At 38.0% G+C, this 21,963-nt stretch overlaps 1 protein-coding gene across 1 annotated transcript; it reads left to right on the top strand.

The window, feature by feature from the left end:
* The first annotated feature begins 2,037 nt into the window (after window positions 1–2,037).
* On the top strand, window positions 2,038–17,825 carry LOC116782570 (interleukin-1 receptor-like 2). The gene is made up of 11 exons (XM_032679348.1): window positions 2,038–2,586; window positions 3,169–3,357; window positions 8,064–8,307; window positions 8,617–8,803; window positions 9,592–9,754; window positions 11,431–11,496; window positions 12,089–12,209; window positions 14,280–14,428; window positions 14,794–14,937; window positions 16,309–16,470; window positions 16,942–17,825. Exons 2-11 carry the CDS (start codon window positions 3,345–3,347, stop codon window positions 17,331–17,333), a joined length of 1,641 nt encoding a protein of 546 aa, XP_032535239.1. The 5' UTR covers window positions 2,038–2,586; window positions 3,169–3,344; the 3' UTR covers window positions 17,334–17,825.
* Window positions 17,826–21,963: the final 4,138 nt, after the last annotated feature.

Raw genomic sequence — 21,963 nt, 5'->3', positions numbered from 1 at the left:
TTTGGAAAAATGCCACATACCAAATGCTACTCCCAAGTTCAGTCTCTTACTTTGCACAGAAGCAGTCTTCTTTGAACATCTCAGTTGCAGAAAGATAAGGCACATCATGATCATTGCTCTGCTGCAAGATGTGTTCAAAGATGAACTGTAGAGACCTACCTGTGCTTACTACAGCAGCTCATTCTATCTTAGAGCTTTATGAAACAAAATACTTTTGACTGTTTGTGTAGATGAAAAGCTTCTTGGTTTACTTTGAGGTCTCCCTGGTGACCACATCGAATGTTCACGTAGACTAGTGTCAATGTCCATTTTCCTTGGACACTTCTCTGCTCTTCCCTGCAATTTTTGTCCTGTAACTGCCATGTTCTCTGTATTTTTGCTGTCTCATGAAATCCAGCCATTTCAGTTGATATTCCTTCAGCTTTACTATGCGTGTTTTTTTCTGAATTCTGATTCACATCAATCAGTGAATAGCTAAATGATTGAATAGTTCTCATTTTACCTATTCATTTTGGTAATGTTTTAACAAAGTCTTTCATACCAGAAACATTTTTACTGGAAACATTTTTTTACTATTAGTAGTATTATAATGAAAATTGGAGAAAGAAACAAAAAAATCCAAATGACCACAACTGCATACAGCAGAATCTTTAGTGTGTACATCTCAGAAAGAAGTCTTCAAAAGTTATTCTTTTTTTTTAAATCAGTGCTTCTAGAACAATGTAGTAGAACACATGGAACATCTCACTTGTCTTTATGATAATCAGATTTAACTCATAGCTGTTGATGGTGGTGCAAAATAACACAGAAACTAAAAATCTTGCATAAAATTGTTTACCCTAATGCAAGGAGGTCACGAGAAACATTTCCAAAATGAAATATGGATATAAGTGGTGACTGAAGAAAGACTAGCTGACTGCCTAAATCCTGCTGACTTTCCTGAACCACAAATGAATTAATTCTCTGTGTACCAACAGCTTAGTGTCTGGAAGTGTTGCAATGTGCCTCCAGCCAGCACTACTTTGATGGAGGACAGTACATGCAGGCATAGCAGGATGTAATCTCTCATCTTTGCTTATCTGTGGCCACCACAAGGTAGGCAGGATGTTTGAACATGTTTCCATTTGGCAAATATAATAGTACCAGAATGTGGAATGAAAGAGGTACCAGGAGTAGAATGAAAAAAACAAAGTAGAAGGGGCAGGACATGTCTGGATTATTCTCCACAGTTTTTGCAGAATACTTTTAATTTGCCTAGCAAATGTGTTTATTATGTGTTTTTAACAATAATGAGAACTTCTACCTTGATAATTCTAAAATGTCTGATTCCTGCCTATTTTGGGAGGAACATAAGAATGAACTTTATCTTACTATCTATTTCAGTAATTAATAAACAACTAAGTGTCAGTCCAGGCTTAGAAATGCCCATATCCTATTCTGTGTTTAACAAATTACATTTGAGGAACTTGTGCTTTGAAAAGCTCTGGCTCTAGCTGTGGTGTGCAAGTGAAACAAGAGGAATAAGAAACAGCAGAACCTGGCCAATATACTGTTCCCAGAACAGCCACAAGTTAAGTAACCTCTATAAAATGTCAGGACTACTTAGTAGCTCTCAAGTTTGTAGGTAATAACTCAGGGGCTAAATGAGACTAAACCTGTAAGTTCAAGCTTCAGAGCCAAACATCTCAGTGACAGGTGGCAGTCTGGGTAACTCAGACCAAGCTGCCAAAACAGGCTATTGAATAAGCAAATAAATCAGCTGATGTCCTTGAGATGCTCCCACCAAGAGCCTCCATAGTCTCGAGGGGCTCTTTGTCTTCCAGGAGTACGGTGTCTTCGACTAGGGAGGTTTGCAGCTGTCCGTCCTACCCCCCAAAAAACCACAAAAAACCCCAAACCAACAAAAAACCAAACCAACCAACCAAACAGCCAGTCACGTCAAATCTCGCAATCTTTACTTGGAGGATTTCCTGGGGCGGAGGCTGAGCCCAGCCCGCTGCAGCGGAGGGCTGGGGAGGGTGGCTGAGGCTTGTCTCCGTCAGCCGTGTAGCAGCCTGGGATGGCGTCAGCCAGCCTGGGATAATCCGAGCAGGAGATTCGTAGAGCTGCGCCGGTGTTCCTGCTTTGCTCTGACGACCCGCTTTTGTGGCTGGGAGGTGGCTCAGACCCAGATGGTGCCATCTGGGCGAACTGAGGGCTGGGGACAGTTTAGGAGTGGGAGTGAAACCTGTTGTAAAAGGTCAGCGCTTTCCTGGCTCGCTTCCTGACAGAAAGCGTGAAAGAGCCTGTTCTCCGCAGCTGGAGCTCGGCCCCTGACTGTGGCGGGCGTCCTGCGAGCCCACCGGCGTCCCGCACCCTGCCGGGACCGGCGGCTCCCGCACCGTCCAGAAGCTACAGCCCCTTCCAGCGTTTCCAGGAATACGTCAGAATTTAAACGAAGGGTATTGAAGAATGATTTCCTGCCGTACCTGCTGAGGGATGCCAGCGTTTCACTGAAAACCGGCTACCGTGACAGTCGCAGTGTTGTAACTCCATCCCGGAGTGAGGTGGGGGGGGAGGCTAACCCAGGTCTTCTGCACCGGCTAGGTAAGTCCAACGAAATATTTGTAATCGTTTTCTCTAGATCAAAAGTGAGACATTTGATTAAACTCTCTTGAAGAGGCATAGTATACTTTGCAGTTAATAGAAGCGTTTAAGGTAATATGAATATATAGTGGGGTTTTTTTATAATTTTAAATGTTCACGGGCTTATGTAGCAGAAATAGTGTGATACTCTGACTTGCTGTTAGTTCTCTCAATACACGTTCTCTCATACAACACAGGACTGTTGTATGTTTTAATGTCTGTGCTTTTGAATAAGATATTCAAAGAAATACTGCCACAAGTTTGCCAAAAACAATGAAATCCATGGTCCTTTGAAGTTCTGAGGAGACTTTTTTTTTTTCTTAATTGAGTAGATCAACTTTGAAAGGACTAGAGAGCAGAGGAAAAGATGGCTATGCCAATTTAATGACAGATTTTAATGAGAATTTTACCTTACTATGTGTTTTCATGGATATTGTAATTATAATTCAGGTGCATGTATCATCAAAAACCTCTTTTGGTTGGTTGGTTATGGTATGTTTTGGGGTTTTTTTAACTTAAACTGATAAAAATATTTCCTTTCAGGGTGAAATGTTATGGACATGGCTCCAAATACCTGGGATTTTTTTTCCCCTCCAGAAAATTTGGGCAAAGATAACACTAGCTGAATTTTGTCATGAGTGGGCAAACTCTACAGGCTGGTTGCAAGCTCAAGATGTGGACAAAATGACTGGAAAAAGGGAAAAAATTACCTGTTTATCATGGCGGAATGTGGTAGGAAAAACATTTACACTTGACTCTGCAGTCATACGTTTGTTATTTTCATCATTAATTATGTGAATGCATGGACAGACCAGAGCCTAATTTTGCTGTTGTGTCTACCTTCCACAGAAAGGGAAGTTTCTCACTGTGAAAAATAGGAGACAAGGAGGAGTCTTCTTAAAGCAGTTTGTGTGCATGGTTTTAAACAAGGCTATATATATTTGCAAGTCCTCCATGTTGAGAAAAGGGCAAGTTATATAAATTTAAACAGCTAGAAAGAACATAGAAATTATAGAGAAGCAGGATGCTGGAACTTTCTTTCCAAATGTGGCAAAATACTACTGCTGCATCTGTTGAATCTACTGCTAGGGCAAAAAGCCGCTTCAGAGAGCTCATGTGAGACAGAACACTAGGGTAAGGTAATAGAACAGAATTTATGAAAAAACAGTGTTTCAGAGAAGTCATAAAAGAATTACCTGGTCATCTTTAAATTATTTCCATTATAATATTTTCATCTTTTCAAAAATAAAAACTGTAGATTTTTTAGACTTACTGTCTGTCACAATTAGTGAAGAAAGTTGTAGGCTTTGTACAAACATACATAACCTGCCTTCAGTGATTTTAATGTTTCATGTATTTCTATACTCAGCTTTCTTGTGGGACTCATTCCTTTTAACAGCTAGGCAAGAAAAGACATGCCTGGTAATCTGAGTGGAAATTTGCAATGAGGGAGGAGGAAAGAGGAAGGAAAGACAGAAGAAAGCAAGAAGGCACTGCAAGAAGCAGTGTGGATGACTCAATGTATGGCACACTTCTGAGTCAGCTTGGTGAAGTAAGACACAACAGCTGGAAGTGTCATCTTTTACTATTGTAGAAAATGGTGATCAGCTAAAGACGCTTCACAACAGGATGGGGTTCTCCTGCTCATCCTTTAGTTTGAACAGTTGCATTTGTCCTCTCACAGTGCTGTGAAACACTGTGGTAGGCTGAATAGAAAAAAAGCAGTAAGGCAGATCAAGTTAAGGAACAGCTTGACACAGGCATGCAACTAACAGATCCTTCTCCAATCACAGTATGGATCAGAAGACTACTAAAGAGTCCTGATAATCATTCTCAAATGTATCAATAAGCAGGTAAAACATAAATGCTTAGATTTTCCAGTGAAGGAAGATCACCACTGGAGTCCCAAACACATCTTCTGCTCAGCATGTATTTTTAATGATCCAGACAGAAGGAAACTGTTGCAATGGCAGAATTTGCCAACAATACAAAGCTATTCATGCTAGAACATGAAGGTGTAAATTGCAAAGAGTGGCAGAAAGATGTCACGATAGTGAATGACTGGGTAATAATAGCATAAGAAATTTTTTTTAGGTAAATATAAAGAAAATTTAAAATGAAAACATATGGCCAAAATCCTAACATCACATGCTCAGCAGCTGACTGGGTTTATCTGATTCTTAGCACTCAGTGACGAGGTCTTGGAATTTTACTTCATAGGCCCATGGAAATATCAGGTCAATAGTCAGTAGTCCTCAAAGAACAAAGAAGTGGTTAGAAATTATTAAGAAAAATCAAAAAAACCACAATAATTGTTTTAGCTTATAAATCCATAGTGCATCTATGTTTTGAAGACTGTATGCAAGTTCTGTCCTCTCCTCCCCATTTCAGACAGGCTGTAGCGTAACTGGAGGCAGTACAGAAGTGGGTGGCAAAGGTATTTAGAATTATGAAATCAGATTCCATCTCAGGGACAGTTAGAGAATCTAACACTGTAGCTTGGGAAAGCAAGAAGTGGGAAGGCGTGTGCTAGAGATGTTAAAAAAACCTGAGTGCTTAACAAGCTGAATAGGAAATATTTACTCACTTTTTTTCTTCTCGTGTAATAATTAGGAGATGTCAGGTAAAACAAGCAGGTAAGAGGCTCGATACAAGTCAAAGACAATTCCTGTATTTCATGTGTCCTGAATTAACTGTGTAATTCCTGTATTAACTGTATTAAATTTGATTTTAAATTGTGGAAGTTTATATTGGAAGCCACTAATTGAAAGTTTTCTTTCCATTTCTGTAGGGAAACATGACAGCAAAAACACTGTTTTCATGTAATATTGCAACAGCATTTCTGTCTTTAATTATTGCAAGTAAGTTTATTGGCTATGGAAGGTTTTGTTCTGAAACTTATTTTTTTTCACTCAAGTAATAAACTTTCTGTGAAAATGGCTGTATAAGTAAAATCTACATGCATGCCAGTGAGTTCTTTTAAACAGTTCTAAGAGTGGAGACCTCTAAAACATTTGTGTTATTTCATATAGTATCTTATCACAGAATCATTTAGGTTGGAAAGGAACTCTTGAGATCATGTAGTCCAACCTCACTGACATACCCCAAGGTCAGCTAGAGCAGGTTGCCCGGTACTGTGTCCAGCTAGATTTTGAATATCTCTGCAAATGGAGACTCTATGACCTCTTTGGGCAACTTGTTCCAGTGTTTGATAACCCTTACAATAAAAAAAGGCTTTTCTTGTGTTCAGATTGAATGTTTTGTGTTTCAATTTGTGCTCATTACCTCTTGTCCTCTCAGCGGGCAGTGCTGGCAAAGTCTGTCTCGTTGTTCTTCGTTCCCTCCCATCAGGTATTTACACACATTGATAAGATCCATTTCATCATGGCTAGGCTTCCCGAATGAAGATTTGGGAAAGGCTTGTAACATTTGTTACAAGCTGGTGGCTAACACTCTTCAAGCCTTCTCTTCTCTAGGCTGAAGAGTCCCTGTACTTTCATTCTCCTCAAGTGAGAGATGCTCCTTTCCCTTAATCACTTTTGTGGCTATGTTCTGGACTCTCTCCAGTTAGTTCAAATCTAGGAGGTCCTAATGCACCCCAGGACAGTGTTAGCCTTTTTTTGCCATGAGAGGGAGTATTGGTGGCTCATGATCAGTTTGTGGTCCAGCAAGACCCAAATGTTCTCTGGAGATCTGCTTTCCAGCTGAATGGTCTCTGGCATGTGCTGGGGCCTATTACACTATTCCACATTATTAGCATTTAGTGGCAGAAAAGTGTTATCAGTTCTTGTGGCCACGGCATTTCATAACCATCACAGTTATTGTGGGGCATTCAATACAGATACCTGAGGAATTCAAGGTTTGGATAAGTAATTTGGAAAAGATTTATGGTGAGGTGATGCAAACTGTGGATGACGCAGAATTATCCTATGATGGTTAAAACTGATGTTCACTGTGAAGAGGGTGTCTGGATGTCAAATATTTTAGTGATAGAATGTCGGTAAGTAAAATCAAGTTGGATGTGAAGAGGCATGGAAGGGTCATGCACCTATAGCAGAAGCATGTGTACTGTATGTGTGTGATGTGAGCATAAAGTTAATTGATAACCACCTGGGAAAATGCTACTTTGATGTCTCTGGATGCTCTTTGGAATCATTAACTCTGTCATCAGTGGTGAGCAGAAAAGCAGAATTTTTGGAAAGCAGCAGAGTAGAAAGCAGAAAGCTTCATTATGCTACTCTGTTTACCCCATGGTAAATGTGTACCTGTTGAACCCTTCATTTCTGGTTATTCCATCTCAGAAAGATCATTTCAAAAAAGGTAGAGAGATGAGTGACAGTGTCATCTGATATGGGATGGTTTTCATATGAGAAGTCACTAAGTGAAGGAGGTAAAGAAAAGAAACTCTGAGGTAAAGAAACAACTGAGGCAAGATGGGATGAAGATCTATAAAATTGTAAATACCATAGACTAGGCAGATGTGAGAAAAATTACCATTCATCATAACAAGAAACGCATGATACCCAGAGAAATTATAAAAGCCAATGAATGGTTTTTAATGCAGAACATAAGAGGAAAGAAAGGGACTGAAAGCAAAGTATTACTGTATTTGTTGTATTCTCCACTCTTGCACATTTGGCACTGGTTGTTATCAGTGCCAGGATTTTGGGCTAGACAGACGCCTGCATGACTCTGTGGCAGTTCTTATATTCTAACAAAGCAAGGAAATTTAAGTAAACATAATACAGACTCAGGAAAGGGACCATGGTATCCAGAGTTGGTCCCTTTTTGTCATATTGCAAAAAGAAACTCCAAAAAACCCTAAGCCGAACTCATGGTATTGCTCTTTTCCTGTATGAGTCTGTTTGTGTTAGAAGAAAATAGCTCATTGGTGATTGCAGTAATTCATAAAATGAAGGGTGAGTTGAAATTTCCATTGTAAACCTAATGTTTGTGCAACACGATGTTTAACTTCATTGTCCTCTTAGGACATTTGGCTATCAAAAGCATAGTCTGTTTTGAAGAATTACTTTGACTACAGTTAAGTGAAGTTAAAAATAAAGACCTTAAATGTGAAATTTGTGTGCATGTGCGTGTTTGTGCATATGCACATGAAACAGACTGGGGAAAAACATGTACTTTAGTAGTTTGCATCTGAAGCTAAACATGCAAGTCTGCTGCAAATGAAGACATACTACTGAGTGTAAATTTTGCATTCAAAAAACAGTATTTCATTTCAGTGGCACAACTGTATCTGTATATACCACTGGGTAGTACTCTCAGCTATAAAGATAAGGAATTAAAATTGTATTTTAGTAGTTGACTTGAGAATGGAGGTGAAAACTCCAATTAACTTTATAAATGTAATCAGGAAATAAGTTCAGTATATTCTTGTAGGGTGTTTGAGTTTTTCTTTAATATTTATCTCTTTCTTTTAGAGAAATGTGAAACCTACGATGCAATGATGGGGCAAATTCTTGTGCCTGACAGGCAGCCTCTTGCTGTTAACTGTTCACCGGAAAAGAGCTTGAAAAGTGGAAGCTACAACTTAACGTGGTATAAAGTTGGTAACCAGACAGCTGTGCCTAGAGACAAACTGTCTAGAGTGCATCAGCAGAAGAATTTAATTTGGTTTCTCCCTGCAATGTTAGAAGATTCTGGAGACTATGAATGTGTCATAAGGTGAAAATTAAAAAAAAAATTACATTTTTACAGAAATGAGTTTCAAAGTGAGTAACTTTTAGAAAGCAAGTCAAATTTTGAGAGTAAGAGAAATACTAATAAAGAAGAGATAGTGCATTCACAAATACTAACTTAGACTGGGGAATTTAAGTCTAGTTTTGGGTTCTCCTTCCTTATAGACAAAAGTAAATCTATTAAAGAAACTCTAGACTTCTTGTCTTCTCTTTCTTCTCCAAAAAGAATGCCGTATATTTTTGAGTTGCAAAATGTGCCAAATAGGTTAATTTAATTATGTTCTATTAATTGCAGGAATTTGACAAGCTGGAAGAAAATGTGTACAAAAGTAACAGTTTTTGAGAAGATTGATGGTTTATGCTTAAATGAAAAATTTGCTGTAGAGGAGGTGATATTCACATCATCATCTGCAAAGGTTGTGTGTCCACACTTGGATTTTTTCAGGAATGAGAAGGATATTCAGCCTGTTCGTTGGTATAAGGTGAGAATGTGGTGATTTTTACTGCCTCATAGCTGTCCGTTATTTAAAATAAAAATCACTGATCTTCGAAAATTAGAGCAGAAAAACTAAAGATTTATTGTAAAATGGAGATAAAATTATTTAAAAAAAAAACTGCAAGAGGATTAAGACTTTTTATCTTTAAAGGTGCATCGGTTTTTTTGATTAAGGGGGTAGAAATTCAGCTTAGATGTAGGAGCGCCGTTGAGCCACGTATCCACCAGGGGGCATCTGATTACCTGCCAGCGAAACACACTCGTAAGTTTATTGGAAACAGATTTAGTGTGAGATATCCGTTATGTGCTCAATATTGTTCTATTAAATTGTTATATTTCATGTGGTTCACATTCATTTAAAGGCTCTTTCTGTTACAAGAATGTAGTGCCTTCTGCGGAATTCCTGCCTCAGGCCCATCCAGTCCAAATGGTACCAGTAGTATTTAGGTTCCTTAAAAAATTAAGTGTAATTATTGAGTGATTCTTAATGGATGAATACTTCTACAAATCCTGACACTTGCATTTTACTTTCTTATTTCTCTAATATTGAAAGTTGTTTTCCAAAGGAAATGAACTGGGGTATCTTTGAATTAAAAACTCAGCTGAAATGAAGCAGCCAGTGCTTTTTATTCCACTGCCCTTGCCCTTCCTCAGCCTCTGCAAGGCATCCATCCCAATGCTGTGGTCCACTGAAACTTCAGATTGTATTAAAGAGAGACAAACCATGGAAATATACAGTGATATGAATTAACAGAGTTCTCTATACATTTTTAGGACTGCCAGCTGCTGAAAGGGAAAAGATTTGCCTTCTCAAACAGTGATCTTATAATTTTCAATGTGACTGTACATGATCAAGGAAACTATACATGTGAAACAACATGTAACTACAATGGAAAACAATACAACGTTTCACGAGATGTCAGTCTGATTGTAGAAGGTAAGTAAATAATTTCACTGTGTTTGTGTTCATAGACTAAAGCAGAAAAACCTAATCTGTGGATAGACATGCTTAGGGCTACTGGTTTTCACCTAAATGTGAGGGAAATAAATGCTGACTGAGGGTATTTATACTTTGTCTGTTGTTGATACCATGTTGAAGATTCATTCTCCTGTTCAAAGTTGCAGTATATCAAAGCTCTGCTGCCCAGACCAGCTGGCAAGGTCCCTAAACAGATGCCCTGTAAGGCTTGGTGGTGCAATGTTTTCTACTGTAGCCTCTATCCTGCCCGTCTTACTTCTTTGTCTTTTACATTATTCTCTTAATGCAAGAGCAATGAACTAAACCAGCCCAAATAATGGCAGAGTCTTTACTCTCTGTGTACTGTTTCCTTCAAACCTTTGTCTCTTTTGCTTTTGGTTTTAAGCTGCTCAGCACAAGAACTTCTCATCTCTGATATTGTATGTGTAGTTCAGTAAATCCTGATTTATGTTAGGAGTCACCAGCACAACAAAAAAATATGAAAGATGGTGTAGGTGTAAAATACGAAATCCTTTGCTAGCACAGCATCATGAGATTGGTAATGGATCACTGAAAAGACTGTGCTATACCAAGGTAAGCAATACAAATACTGTTTTTATATTTCAGCTGATGAAAAACATTTTAAGGTTTACTAATATATTTTATTACCATTTAATGGTCTCTTTTTTTGCTTGCCTGTTTTGTCTGTGCGCGTATATACGCATACGTATGTATGTATGTGTGTGTGAACATATGGTGGGAATATGTATCATATTTATATATCTGTGTGATATGAATAAACAAAATCTGAGGAACATAAGGTTGGATCAAATGAAATGATCATTCTGGACTTAAAAGCTGGTCCTAGAACTTCTCTCTTAGTGGAATTTTGGCTTCTACAATTGAGTAGAAATAAAATCATATCACTCCTTTGCCGTATGTGACTGAAGGTAGCTCAGTAGTTTTTAAAGACTCCAGCTGAGCAAGTTTATACTAAAATATAATTCAAACAATAATGCAGACCCCGTTTTCAGAATGGAAGGGAAGCATATATTTGGGACAATCATGTGTACTTTGCTAGGGGACTCAATGAGATGCTTTATGATTTATGTTTGTTAATCTGTACACTTGGAGAGTGTCATATATGTAGTCTTAATTGTAAACATCTAAAAGGGGTCACTGGTATTATAATTCCTTATAGATAAGGCTGTGGGAAGAAATTTAAGGCCTTTCACTGGAGTATAAAAATTAAATTTCTCCCTTAGAATAGTAGAAGTCTAAAATAGGTGAACTGTGGTCTACAAGTTCTTGGCTCCAGTTTGTATCTGTGGGATGGTGGGTGACAGATTATCCAGACTGTAAAGCAGCAGATATTTGCCCATACTCTTCTCAGCACCTGTGCATGCAATACTACAGAATTTTTGTGGCATGGAATAGCCAGTCCACCATGAGTGTGTGGAGATTTGAGGCATTACATTTTGGAAGAGACAGAGTGAAGAACAGCTTAGCTTCAAGTCAGAAGTAATGACTACCTGAGATATGATACTTTAAGTACTGAGTGATGTTTGTTATAAAATTGCTGACAACCTTGTCTGTAGAACAGACTGCAACTGCCCTAAAGGTTTTCTGAAAAGCACTTTTTTTCTTTTGGTTAGTGAGCCAACCAAAAAAGCCTCCAGAAATATCTTACCCAAGAAACAACTCTATTGAAGTGGAACTTGGTAAGTAGTTTTCTCTATGAGAAAGTATGAATTTGTATCATAGTGAAAATTTATACTCAAGGAGTGCCCTATTATGTGTTTTCTTGCTTTTGTCTTTTAGAAAAAACCCCAAAAAACTAGTTCAGTAACCAGCTCAATTTCTCTTTGTTGATCTCCCAAAGGAGGAATGTTGAGGGGTGAGAGGGAAACAAATGAGGTGTGTTGCTTACAAAGTCCTAGGGAAATTTCTCAGATGCCAAGAAAATTGTAGGGAACCCAAGTGATTACCTGTCCCATCTGTTGCTTTCCATGACTCTGGAAGAGATTCTAAGAACAGATCCATCTCAAATCTTCAGACAAAGTGATGCCTCAGGGGGAGACATCTTCCTGGATTCAGCCTTTTCCATCCTACCATTCTCTTTCTGGATCTGCAGATCACTGAGTATATAGACCCTCTGCTAGAGTAACTTTTCTGAAAGTGTTTGGTACCATCCTTAGCTGGTCTGTGTGGGAATCAGTGAACAATTCCCACACTGATATACAATTAGAGAATTGTAGAGACTTTAATTAGGCTATGGAAATTAACTCTTTATTTTGTAACACAATTTTATAGGCTCACAGGTAACAGTGGATTGCAATACAACAGGTGCTGATGGGTATGAAGTGTTTTGGACAGGCAACGGTGTGTATATTGATGTATTTTATATGAGCAGAATTTTTGCAAGTCCCTATGAGTAAGTATATTTTCAGACCAGAAAATACTGTGTTGGCAACCAAAGTGGAACTTTCTCCCTTTGGCATTAAAATATTAATCAACATTTTCCCCTTGCTTTAAATAGCATTCTTTTTAAAAACTCTAATGCTTGCCTTCCCCAATTCACTTCCTACTTTGAAATAAAAACTTGAAACATAGGAGGCACAAGGACTTCACATGAGATTGTGCTTTTTTTGGTCATTGTAAAAAATCTGTCTGAATTTCCAAACTTGGAAAAAGGTGTTTTGTTACAGTCTCATACTTGTAATACAGTAGTGCAGGCTCTGACCTGGCAGAGACCTCTTTTGGTTGGATCAGGCATGTCCAGGTACATTATCTCCGGACTGTCTCTTTTTTCTGTGTTCTCCTTTCCCTTCATATCTGCCTCTGTGAAAGGTCACAAGAGGACAAACCTGTGCTTTACAGGAGAAATTGAGATTTCCAGATTTAAGAGCCTTGAGTTAGAGAAATATAACAGAAATCAGCTGAAGAGCTAATGGAGGCATTTGTACTGAAGCTTAGATGGGTGAGAAAAGGAAGACAAATTTCCAGTGATGAGTTGGGTTTTTGGAGGACTTGGACTGAGCAAAGCATGAGAAGGGCAAGAGAGAGACAAGGTGGTGGTGAAAAGCAGGTTAAATGGAGTTAGTTAGGAGAGAAGAAATTATACCTGACTGGAAAAGCAACTTAAATTGGAGCAAGAGGCAATCTGAAGTTTTCTTAGATATTAGAGGTTGGGAACTAAAAATTGCAGGTTTTTTATCAGCCCTTATCTCATGGTGGTTCTGTGAATAAAAAAATGTGGTGATTTTTGTAAATTCTCAAGCACTATCTATGACCAAGAAACTGATGAAGGAATGAGAATGATATCTTCAAAGTAAGAATATAGTTGTGAGAAAAAAGCAGTCATCATAAAACAAAGGGAGAAATAAAGGGCTGAATTTTTTGGGTGCTCACGAAGAGAAAACACTGCATGAAAGTAATATATTATACTGTCACAAAGAATTGTAGTGCCATAAAAAATTGGGTCATACTGCAGAGGCACATGGTTACTGAATTGATATTGTAAAAGCAATGTTATTTTTTTACTTCCTAGAGCTTAAATGGTCATCTTTGCAACCATTAGTCTTTTGCATTAGTGATGTTGATTTATTCATTCCTGTTACAGTGTTAAAAGTAGTGTAACGTTTTGCTTAAAAAGTGATTCATATGGTCCTTTATATGCCCTTTATGGTATGTTTTAATTTTAAATTTTAAATGATAACTAGACTACGTTTTCAGGAAAGAAATTGGACTTGTTAGTTAATTTTACATTTGAGGTCTACGATTAACAAGGTAGTGGTATCCCACATTTTGCTGGTGGTTAAAAGTTTGTTTAGTTCACACATCAGTCACACATCACGGTACACAACTAACTGAAAGTTAGTATGAGTGGTTTTATGCCCTTGTACAATGTATGGGGGATAATCTGGGTCTCTTAATGGTGCGACCTGACACAACCAGCTGTTACAAGTCTGTTCTGATCCATAAGGTGAAGCACTGTTTAGACTCCAGTCCCTGTAGCTGGAATCACACTGTGAATTGGTGGTGTCTGCTGCATGTCACCACCTTTGATGTCCTCTTTGTCCCAGAGCTGCTGACCACAAGGTGATGCCTTGTTCCAGGGCCTCTTTCTGTGTCATATCCCATTGTGGAATCTCTCTGTCCATCTACTCTTACAGGGGTAGGGAAGTCTATAACAATGGTTTGCTTAGGTTTCTAAGGTATATTTTTGTCCTTTAAACTATAGAAAGCTTATATTCCTTTGGGGAAACACAGCTCCAGATGAGGTAATGTCTTGGTGTCTTGATGTTTTCCAACACGTATGCTAAACGTCAGTATGACTGTCTGACTGTTCAGGTTTCTTTCACATAATGCAATTGCTCATCTGTTGTGAAGTGTGGTTGATGTTTGCAGAAGGAAATAACCATTGTTGTGCTGCGGATGTTAGAGACGAAGCCATTCCAGAAAGGGCTGTGGTTTATGGTTCTATTTGTCACCTTTTTGACAGGGAAGAAACTTCTAACGATGGACGCCCTATGCATTCTGTGAAGCTAATAATTTCAGAAGTGACTAGTGAAGATTATGAACAACCATTTGTCTGTCAAGCTTCGAATGCCTTTGGGCAGGTTGCATCTTATATTATATTAAAGCACAGAGGTAAGAAATATTTGTTGTCTTTGAGGCCTGTGATTGTCTTTACTTCCCCAGAAGGTGCTTTGATACCAAATTCTTGTGTATCATTTCAGTAGAAGACAGGTGCATTACAGTTTGCAGTACACATGCATGTGGCTGTGCATAGGGAAAGAGTCACTGTAGTAGTGTATTTATCATTATTTGAAAAAACAGGTAAATAGAAATGAAAAATAATGTGAATAATATTAATATCATATGAATAATATCAATGAATAATAAATATGAATAAAATAAATTAATAATATTCAAATTTGTATTGCATTTGTGTGAAAGATCAGGTTTGGACAAATTCAACATTTAAAAAGCAATATTCTTATATTTTTGTGCAGTTCCTGACATACAAAGATGGCTGACTGGAGGGCTTGTCTCTTTGTTAATTTTAACATTTATTATTTTAATAATCTACAAGACTTTCAAGATTGATTTGGTGCTTTGGTACCGTAATTCTGTCTGTGCCCTTACAAGTAAGGAAGGTATGTGAACGTGACCAGGTATGTGAGTGTAATTACCCTATTGATTTTTTTCAGTTGCCATTGCTTCTGAGCAAAAATGGGATTATTTTGTGGAATGTATGTGGACCTTTCATGAGGAATTTTCAGATACACACAAAGACATTTTTGGGGGTATTTTTTCAGTCATATGGGTAAAATATATAATGCTTGAGGTAATAAAAGCTGTAATATTGGAGACAGTCATGGTGAGATAGGCCAAAAAGAATTATATGCCATTCCCAAATTAGCATGTTTTTTTTTTTGCTTTTCTGTAGTTTCTTTACATGTAGCTATATGGTCACTCTGATGATGAACAATAGGTGTCAGCAGAGCTACATCCTGTAAACTAACTGTTTAAAGATGTGCATTAAATATCTACTTTGAAAATCAGAGTAGTTTCTCAGAGATTAATTTTGTTGGTTTTTTTTTTGTTTTGTTTTGCAATTTCTCCCTTTTACCCACACTTTCCTTCTAAATCCTGTAAGTTATGATGTTTACATGCCAAAGAGAAAATTTGCTACTAGTTCTGTGTTCTTCTAGTTCTGTGATTCTTCTTCTATGTTTTTGTTTGCTGTACTGTAGACAAATACACTAAGGTATGGAAAATTTGAAATAAGCACAACATCATAGGTATTTTTTGTATCAGTGCTCAGAATTAGTCTATCTCGAGTTCCCCATAGCTTGAAAGTGAATGGATTACATACATTGATGTAGTTAATGTTTACTCATGGCTGTCCTAAATGTTTTCACAGAAAAGTAATTTCAGCTTCTGGTCAAAAGTTCAGTTTTTCTGGAACACTTAAATGGAGTTCTAATTTAAAAAAAAAAAAAGTAACTTGATGAGTTAAATCTGATTTTGGTTTGTTTACTTCAGTCCTGCTCACTATGCAGTTTTAACTCTCAAGACTTCAGCTGCCTTCTCACCTTTTCTTCTAGGTGCCTTTTCCCCACAGAATTATTACAAAAAAAATTGTCATTTTTCCATCCTCTCATGGTTAGTCAGAAGTGGAGATAAGTGCTGTTGAAATTGCTTTAGGAGACATGGTGAAGAAGGTCCTGTAAGAGGGCACTTTTTAATGTCCTGACACCTCTGGGGTTGGGAGCTCCTTCCTGCAGGCCCCAAGACTGGCATCCAGCTCCCCTTCTGTCTCCTCCCTTCCCATGATGGGAAAGGAAGTCGGATTCTGATCATCTTTCTTCTGATTTGTAGAGCATTTTAGTAATTTGAAGTTATTCTGTCAGATAGGTGAAATCAGCCCCCCATTATTGTTTTTAAACACACCAAAATGGAACTTTGCAATAAAGGCATTTCAGTTTTAGTTTTTTAATAGAAATGTTTGTGGTTCTTTTTAGATGGGAAAACTTACGATGCATATGTCCTGTATGCAAAAAGCAGTGAAGGCAAAAGTTTCTATTGTCTGGAGACCTTTGTTCGTAGAATACTCCCAGATGTTTTAGAAAAACAATGTGGATATAATCTCTTCATATTTGGAAGAGATGATTTACCTGGAGAAGGTATGCTTTAATTAGTAGAGTTAAAGTTGTCTTTTGGGACATTGTTCTCAGGTTCGAAGTTTATTTATGCAATTAAAACCTACATCTTTTGAAAAGAAAGCTGTATTTGCTTATTTTTAATGGATAATTTGTCCAATAGACAATTTATTTCTTTTTTTTTTCCTTACTGAAAATTTTGTTCCAATGTTATGAGGTTCTGCACTTTCTTTTTATTGATGAACAAATTAGGATTCAACAGTATTAATAATATTGTTGAGGTTTTTTGAATGATATCTCCTACTGGGGGCTGAAGAAAACTAATTTTTGTCAGCTATGTCATACAGTGGATCATGAATCATGAATGACAGCGTGAAGATCTTAAACCTACCAGTCCTCTGAGCTTCACATATGTGTAATTTTAAAACTAAGAAGTATATTACATCAGTTGTAAAGTTTCTGTGGAAACTTTGATCATTCCTTTATTACTTACAGCTGTAGTCAGTGTGGCTGATGAAACCCTTAAGCAAAGCAGAAGTCTGATGATTATTTTGGGATCAGAAACATCTAGTTGCTGCCTGCTAGAAGACACCTCTGAACAACAGCTAGCTATGTATAATGCACTCATCCGCGATGGGATTCAAGTGATTCTTATAGAAATGGATGAAATACAGGACTACACAAGCCTGCCAGAATCAATCAGATACATTAAGCAAAAACATGGAGCTATCCAATGGAAAGGTGACTTCTCAGAAAAATCATGTTCAGCAAATTCAAGATTCTGGAAAAAAGTGCGCTATCAAATGCCATTCAGGAAAAAAGTATCTTGTTCTGAAGTGTATTTATTGCCATTAACTTCGAACAATTCTGCAGCAAAGGGGAGTTAAGAAGCGCCTATTAAAATAATACTGAGAAGGTAATTCTGAATTGTGATGGTTCTTGCACAAAGTCTTTATATTACAAACTAGATGTTTTCTTTGAGATGTAAAAAATAGTCATCCCTTCCTTAAATTACACATTAAAAGAAAAACTCTGTGCAACTTTATTTCTGTTCTGGATTTTTGACAGTGACCCAATTTGTTGTGTTAGCCTTCATTAGATAAGAGAAGTAAATGTTATGGTGATGGTGGTACACAATTAAATAGTCATGGTCCACATGAATGTTATATGAAGAAGCAGCTATGAGGTCCATTTTTAAAAACTGAAACTGCAGTTGATAAATTAAAAATCTGTTTCTATCATCAGAATTTTCCTAGTCTTTCTGTTTTACTTCTTGTTACTTCTCCATGATTGTCTGACTTCCTCATTGCTGCAGGAAAGCCTGCACTGTGCAAGCCTTGAGGTCCCCTTCTGAGCAAAAGGCCTTATCCTTGTTTCTTTAAGGAGTTGGGGAAATACATGACATAGCAGGTATATTTAAAACTCACAACACTAAATGTGTTTCAGCTAAACCGTTGGTACCACATGTGTTCAACAAATTGCTTTTTAGACATTTGTTGAATAATTCTGTGATGTCTGTTTTTTTTTTTTGTTTTTTTTTTTTTAAAACTTAATCTCTTGTAATGGTCAGGAAACTGAAAATATTTCAGATTTTTTGAGAACTGGAAGTTCTAGAATGTGCTGCTACTCTGAAAACCAGAAGTTCTCATTCTGTGTCTCTAACTATGCACACAGAAATTCACTGAGAATCTATCAAAGGACTGTGCTTGGGCTGGGTTTCCTGAAGAGAGTGGAAAATGGCCAGTTCTGAAACATGACCAGATGGTAATGGCAAGAAATGGTATCTTGTCTAATTGTGAAAGAAAAAGTTACAGGCATGTGCCTATATCAGACTCCTTGGAAGTAGCTTGGTATTTCTGGACCCCAATCCATTGTTCTGTGTGCATCACCATGAGAAAATGGCATGCTACTTCCTTTTCAAGGTTGTCTGAAGCAGCAGGAGTTTTCATGGTCCAGCCTTGAAGAGCAGCATCTGAATGCAAATATGAATTCTCCTTGTTTTGTTGTTGTTGTTCTTTTCTGAAGTTAACTAGGTTCTTACGTCATGTTTATTGCTAGGATAGCATCTGTCAGTTGGTTCTCAGAAGTATGTATACTATAGAATATATTCTTCATTGGGCTGTATTCATGGACGAAAGCAAGATCCGGGAGTGGAAATAGATATTCAGAGTGAAAGATTTGCAATAGCATTTCATGGTACCTTTTCCTTTGAGAATGTCTAGCAAATACTCCTTAGGAGCAGTTTCTCATTCTCCTTGATGTGGGGTTCACAACTGCATAATTTTCCATAGCCTTGACTGACTTGAGACTTGTTCTGAGTTGTCACCATGAGAATTGAGAACAGGATAGATCCATCAGATGAGATACTGTTGTTATAGTAGATGTTGAATCAGTTTTCTATGTAAAAAATAAATTTAGGAACTTGGATAGTTTAGATAATCATTATTGCCAAATTTTTACATTGTGTTTAGACCTAGACTTGCTCAAGAAAGTTTTGAAAATTACATTTTCCTTGACAGATTTTTTTCATTTATGTTTGAAACCAGAACCCTCTTATTCTCCATGTTGAAGGGGAAAAGTAATAAAGAAAAGATGTTGAAACTGTGCTGGAGTTTTTTCAACTTTCTAATTCCATATGCTTTGAAATAGGATTTGCAGTACTACAGAAAAGTACATTGATTTGCATGGAGTTTTGCTGGCATTTTTTATTTCTTCTGTGAATGTACTGTTACGATTTCTGCCCGCTTTTTTCATAGTTCTTTTCAGAGGTTTGCTACAATATTCAAGATAAGCATTTTCTCACTAAATGAGACTCCTAAAGACTCTTAATTGAAGACAGATGAGAGTCAGAATTTATTTACCTGATACTTTCCAACAACCACATTTAGTATAATTATGTAGACATTTTAGTGCTCTTGTGTGAAAGCAAGTGTGGGTTGAGATAAGAACAGTTTACTGGAGACAACGAGATAAGAAAACAATATCAGCAACAATATTAATAACAAAAGGTATAAGATTAATAAATGATTTACATATAAAGCCCAAGACAATACCGATTGGCTCTTCCCACCATGTTTTCTCCCCACCAGAAGGAACGTCCTTCTCCTCAGAAGCCAGAGAGAGTCCCTTTCCCCTGCTCTGGCAATGATGTGAGGTGGCATCCAATAACATTAAGGTCCTGGCCACTTCCCCTCAGCCACGCCCCCTCCCAGCTGTTGAAAAAAATTAACCCTATCCGAAAGCAGGACAGTTGTTTATACTGACAGCAAACACAGTCTGAATGGTATGTGGTGTAAGATACATTGAAAGCATTCTCTGCACAATTTTTTACTTTTCAACCATAACCACACATTTCTTCTATTGGCTTGCTTCTGTCCAAGTTTATTTGGTGCTCCAGATTGCCCCATCCCTTCCTTACCTTGTGATTAACTTGTCTCAAATTTTCTAATTCCACTGTATCTTTCCATCCATACTGTGAGACTAGTGTTTTCTGGGAGACTTTCCCTCCTTTCATGATTTTCCTCCTATATCCCACATTCTTACCTCTATGGTATCTAGTGCCAAAATATGGCCTGCTTCACAATCTAATGTACACATTTGTCATGGTTTAACCCCAGCCAAGCACCACACAGCCACTTGCTCACTCCCCCACCAGTGGGATTGGAAAGGTAAAAGCTAGAAAACTCGTGGGTTGAGATAAAGAGAGTTTAATAGGGAAAGCAAAATCAAAGGAAAACAAGGAATTAATTCCCATGGACAGGCAGGTGTTCAGCCATCTTCAGGAAAGCAGGACCACATCATGCATAATGGTTAATTGGGAGGACAAACACCATCACTCCAAATGTCCCTTGCTTCTTCTTTCTTCCCCCTACTTTATATACTGAGCATGATGTCATATAGTATGGAATATCACTTTTGTGACTTTGGGTCACCTGTACCTGTTTCTCATGCAACCCCCATCTCCTCACCGAAAAGCAGAATAGCCCTTGGCTCTGTGTAAGCACTTCTCAGCATTAAAAAATGATCTCTATATGATCAATCCTGTATTCAGGTCAAATCTAAAACATAGTCCCACATTAGCCACTGTGAAGAAAAAGCAATCTAGCCAAAACCAGCACAACATCTGTGACTGTATTAGTTCATACATAGAGGCTTATGTGACTGGGAGAAACATGCTCTGAACCCAAACCCAGAATGAGCTCTTAAATGAGCTCTTAGGACCTGGTAGAGTCAATGCAATAGCCCGAGACAGCCCTGCCTGACTTAGTTTTGTTTGTTTGTTTGTTTTTGTTTGGTTTTTTGTGTGTTGTTTTTGTTTTTGTTTTTTTTTGTTTGGTTGGTTTTTTTTGTTTGGGTTTTTTTTTCCCTTTTAAGTTACCTCTGTATTGCATCCTAGAAGGTAGAACAGTACAAAGGCAATTTTACATTTTCCCCTTTTCTTGGTGCCTTGAGCTTCTGCTCAAGGGGGAAGCCCCTTCTGCCTTTTGTTCAGAGGCTATGGTAGCTCAACTAATACACCTCTTTTCATAGCTGCAGTTAACTTTAGGATGAAGCAGGCAGAATATAGTTAATGTTTATTAAATCTGTGCTGAGGAGAGACTTTTTATCCTAGAAGTACTAAGGAAGTATTACATTGTAGAGCTTAGGAATACACATAAGTAAAATCAACGGCTAGCAGCTTTACTCTGGGGTAGTTCCAAGTCCATGGTTTATTCAGAGATGCTACAATGCATGAACACAGGAGCAACAGGATTTCCTCCTCTCATCCCTACACATTATTCTCAAGAGTAAAGGCAAAGCACACCACTTGATATGTATGCTTATTGTCTTTTAAGTTAGGATAATATTAACTGGTATGTGATACATTTGTTGAGTCAAACTGAACATTAGTCACTAAAAGTGAGCTAGAAAGTAGTGCAAACCATTTGTTTCTCTGGTCCCCTCTAAGATTGCTTCCCATGTTGAAATCGATTGAAAAAAAGGAGTCTGATGTCTGCTGTGATGCCTGTTTGACTTCCTCTGACAGAGCACCTAGGTGTAGTGGTTTGGACTTTGTTTTCCCCCAGAGGATAAGAAAAGTGGTAGACCCCAAGGGGTGGAAACCCCTGGAAGTTTTGAAATTCTGTCCAATGAGCGCTCCTGCAAAAATGTAAGCATACCACAACCAAACGGAAGAGAAGAGTTGTAGTTTTTGGGTTAGAAGAAGCAGCCATGTTGTGAACCACGAGAGGAAGGGACTCTGAGCCCCTCGGGGCCTCTGGGCCCCCCCCCCCAGCCCCAGTTGGGGGCTACAGAGACTTGGAACAGTGTTAAACTGGACTATGTATCTGTAGCTATGAACTGGTGAATGGTTCTTCAATGTGAGCAGAGACAGCAGCAGCAGACCAGCACTGACCGGAGGAAAAGCGGCGGCACAGAGCCAAAAGATAAGAGAGCAGCAAAACAGCATGCAGCCAAGGAAGACTCAGAGTTGTTCAAGCCGAGGTAGAGAACTGGCAGCAGAGAACAGAACTAAGT

This window comes from Chiroxiphia lanceolata, chromosome 2, assembly GCF_009829145.1.
Source record: "Chiroxiphia lanceolata isolate bChiLan1 chromosome 2, bChiLan1.pri, whole genome shotgun sequence".
In the NCBI taxonomy this organism is placed as follows: domain Eukaryota; kingdom Metazoa; phylum Chordata; class Aves; order Passeriformes; family Pipridae; genus Chiroxiphia; species Chiroxiphia lanceolata.
This window is presented reverse-complemented; position numbering and strand designations above follow the sequence as displayed.

Bases quoted from the DNA above. Each gene is read 5' to 3' on its own strand.
- LOC116782570 (XM_032679348.1), top strand. The intron at 11,497-12,088 runs GTAAGTAGTTTT...ACAATTTTATAG, and splicing joins CTCTATTGAAGTGGAACTTG to GCTCACAGGTAACAGTGGAT. The intron at 12,210-14,279 runs GTAAGTATATTT...CCTTTTTGACAG, and splicing joins ATTTTTGCAAGTCCCTATGA to GGAAGAAACTTCTAACGATG.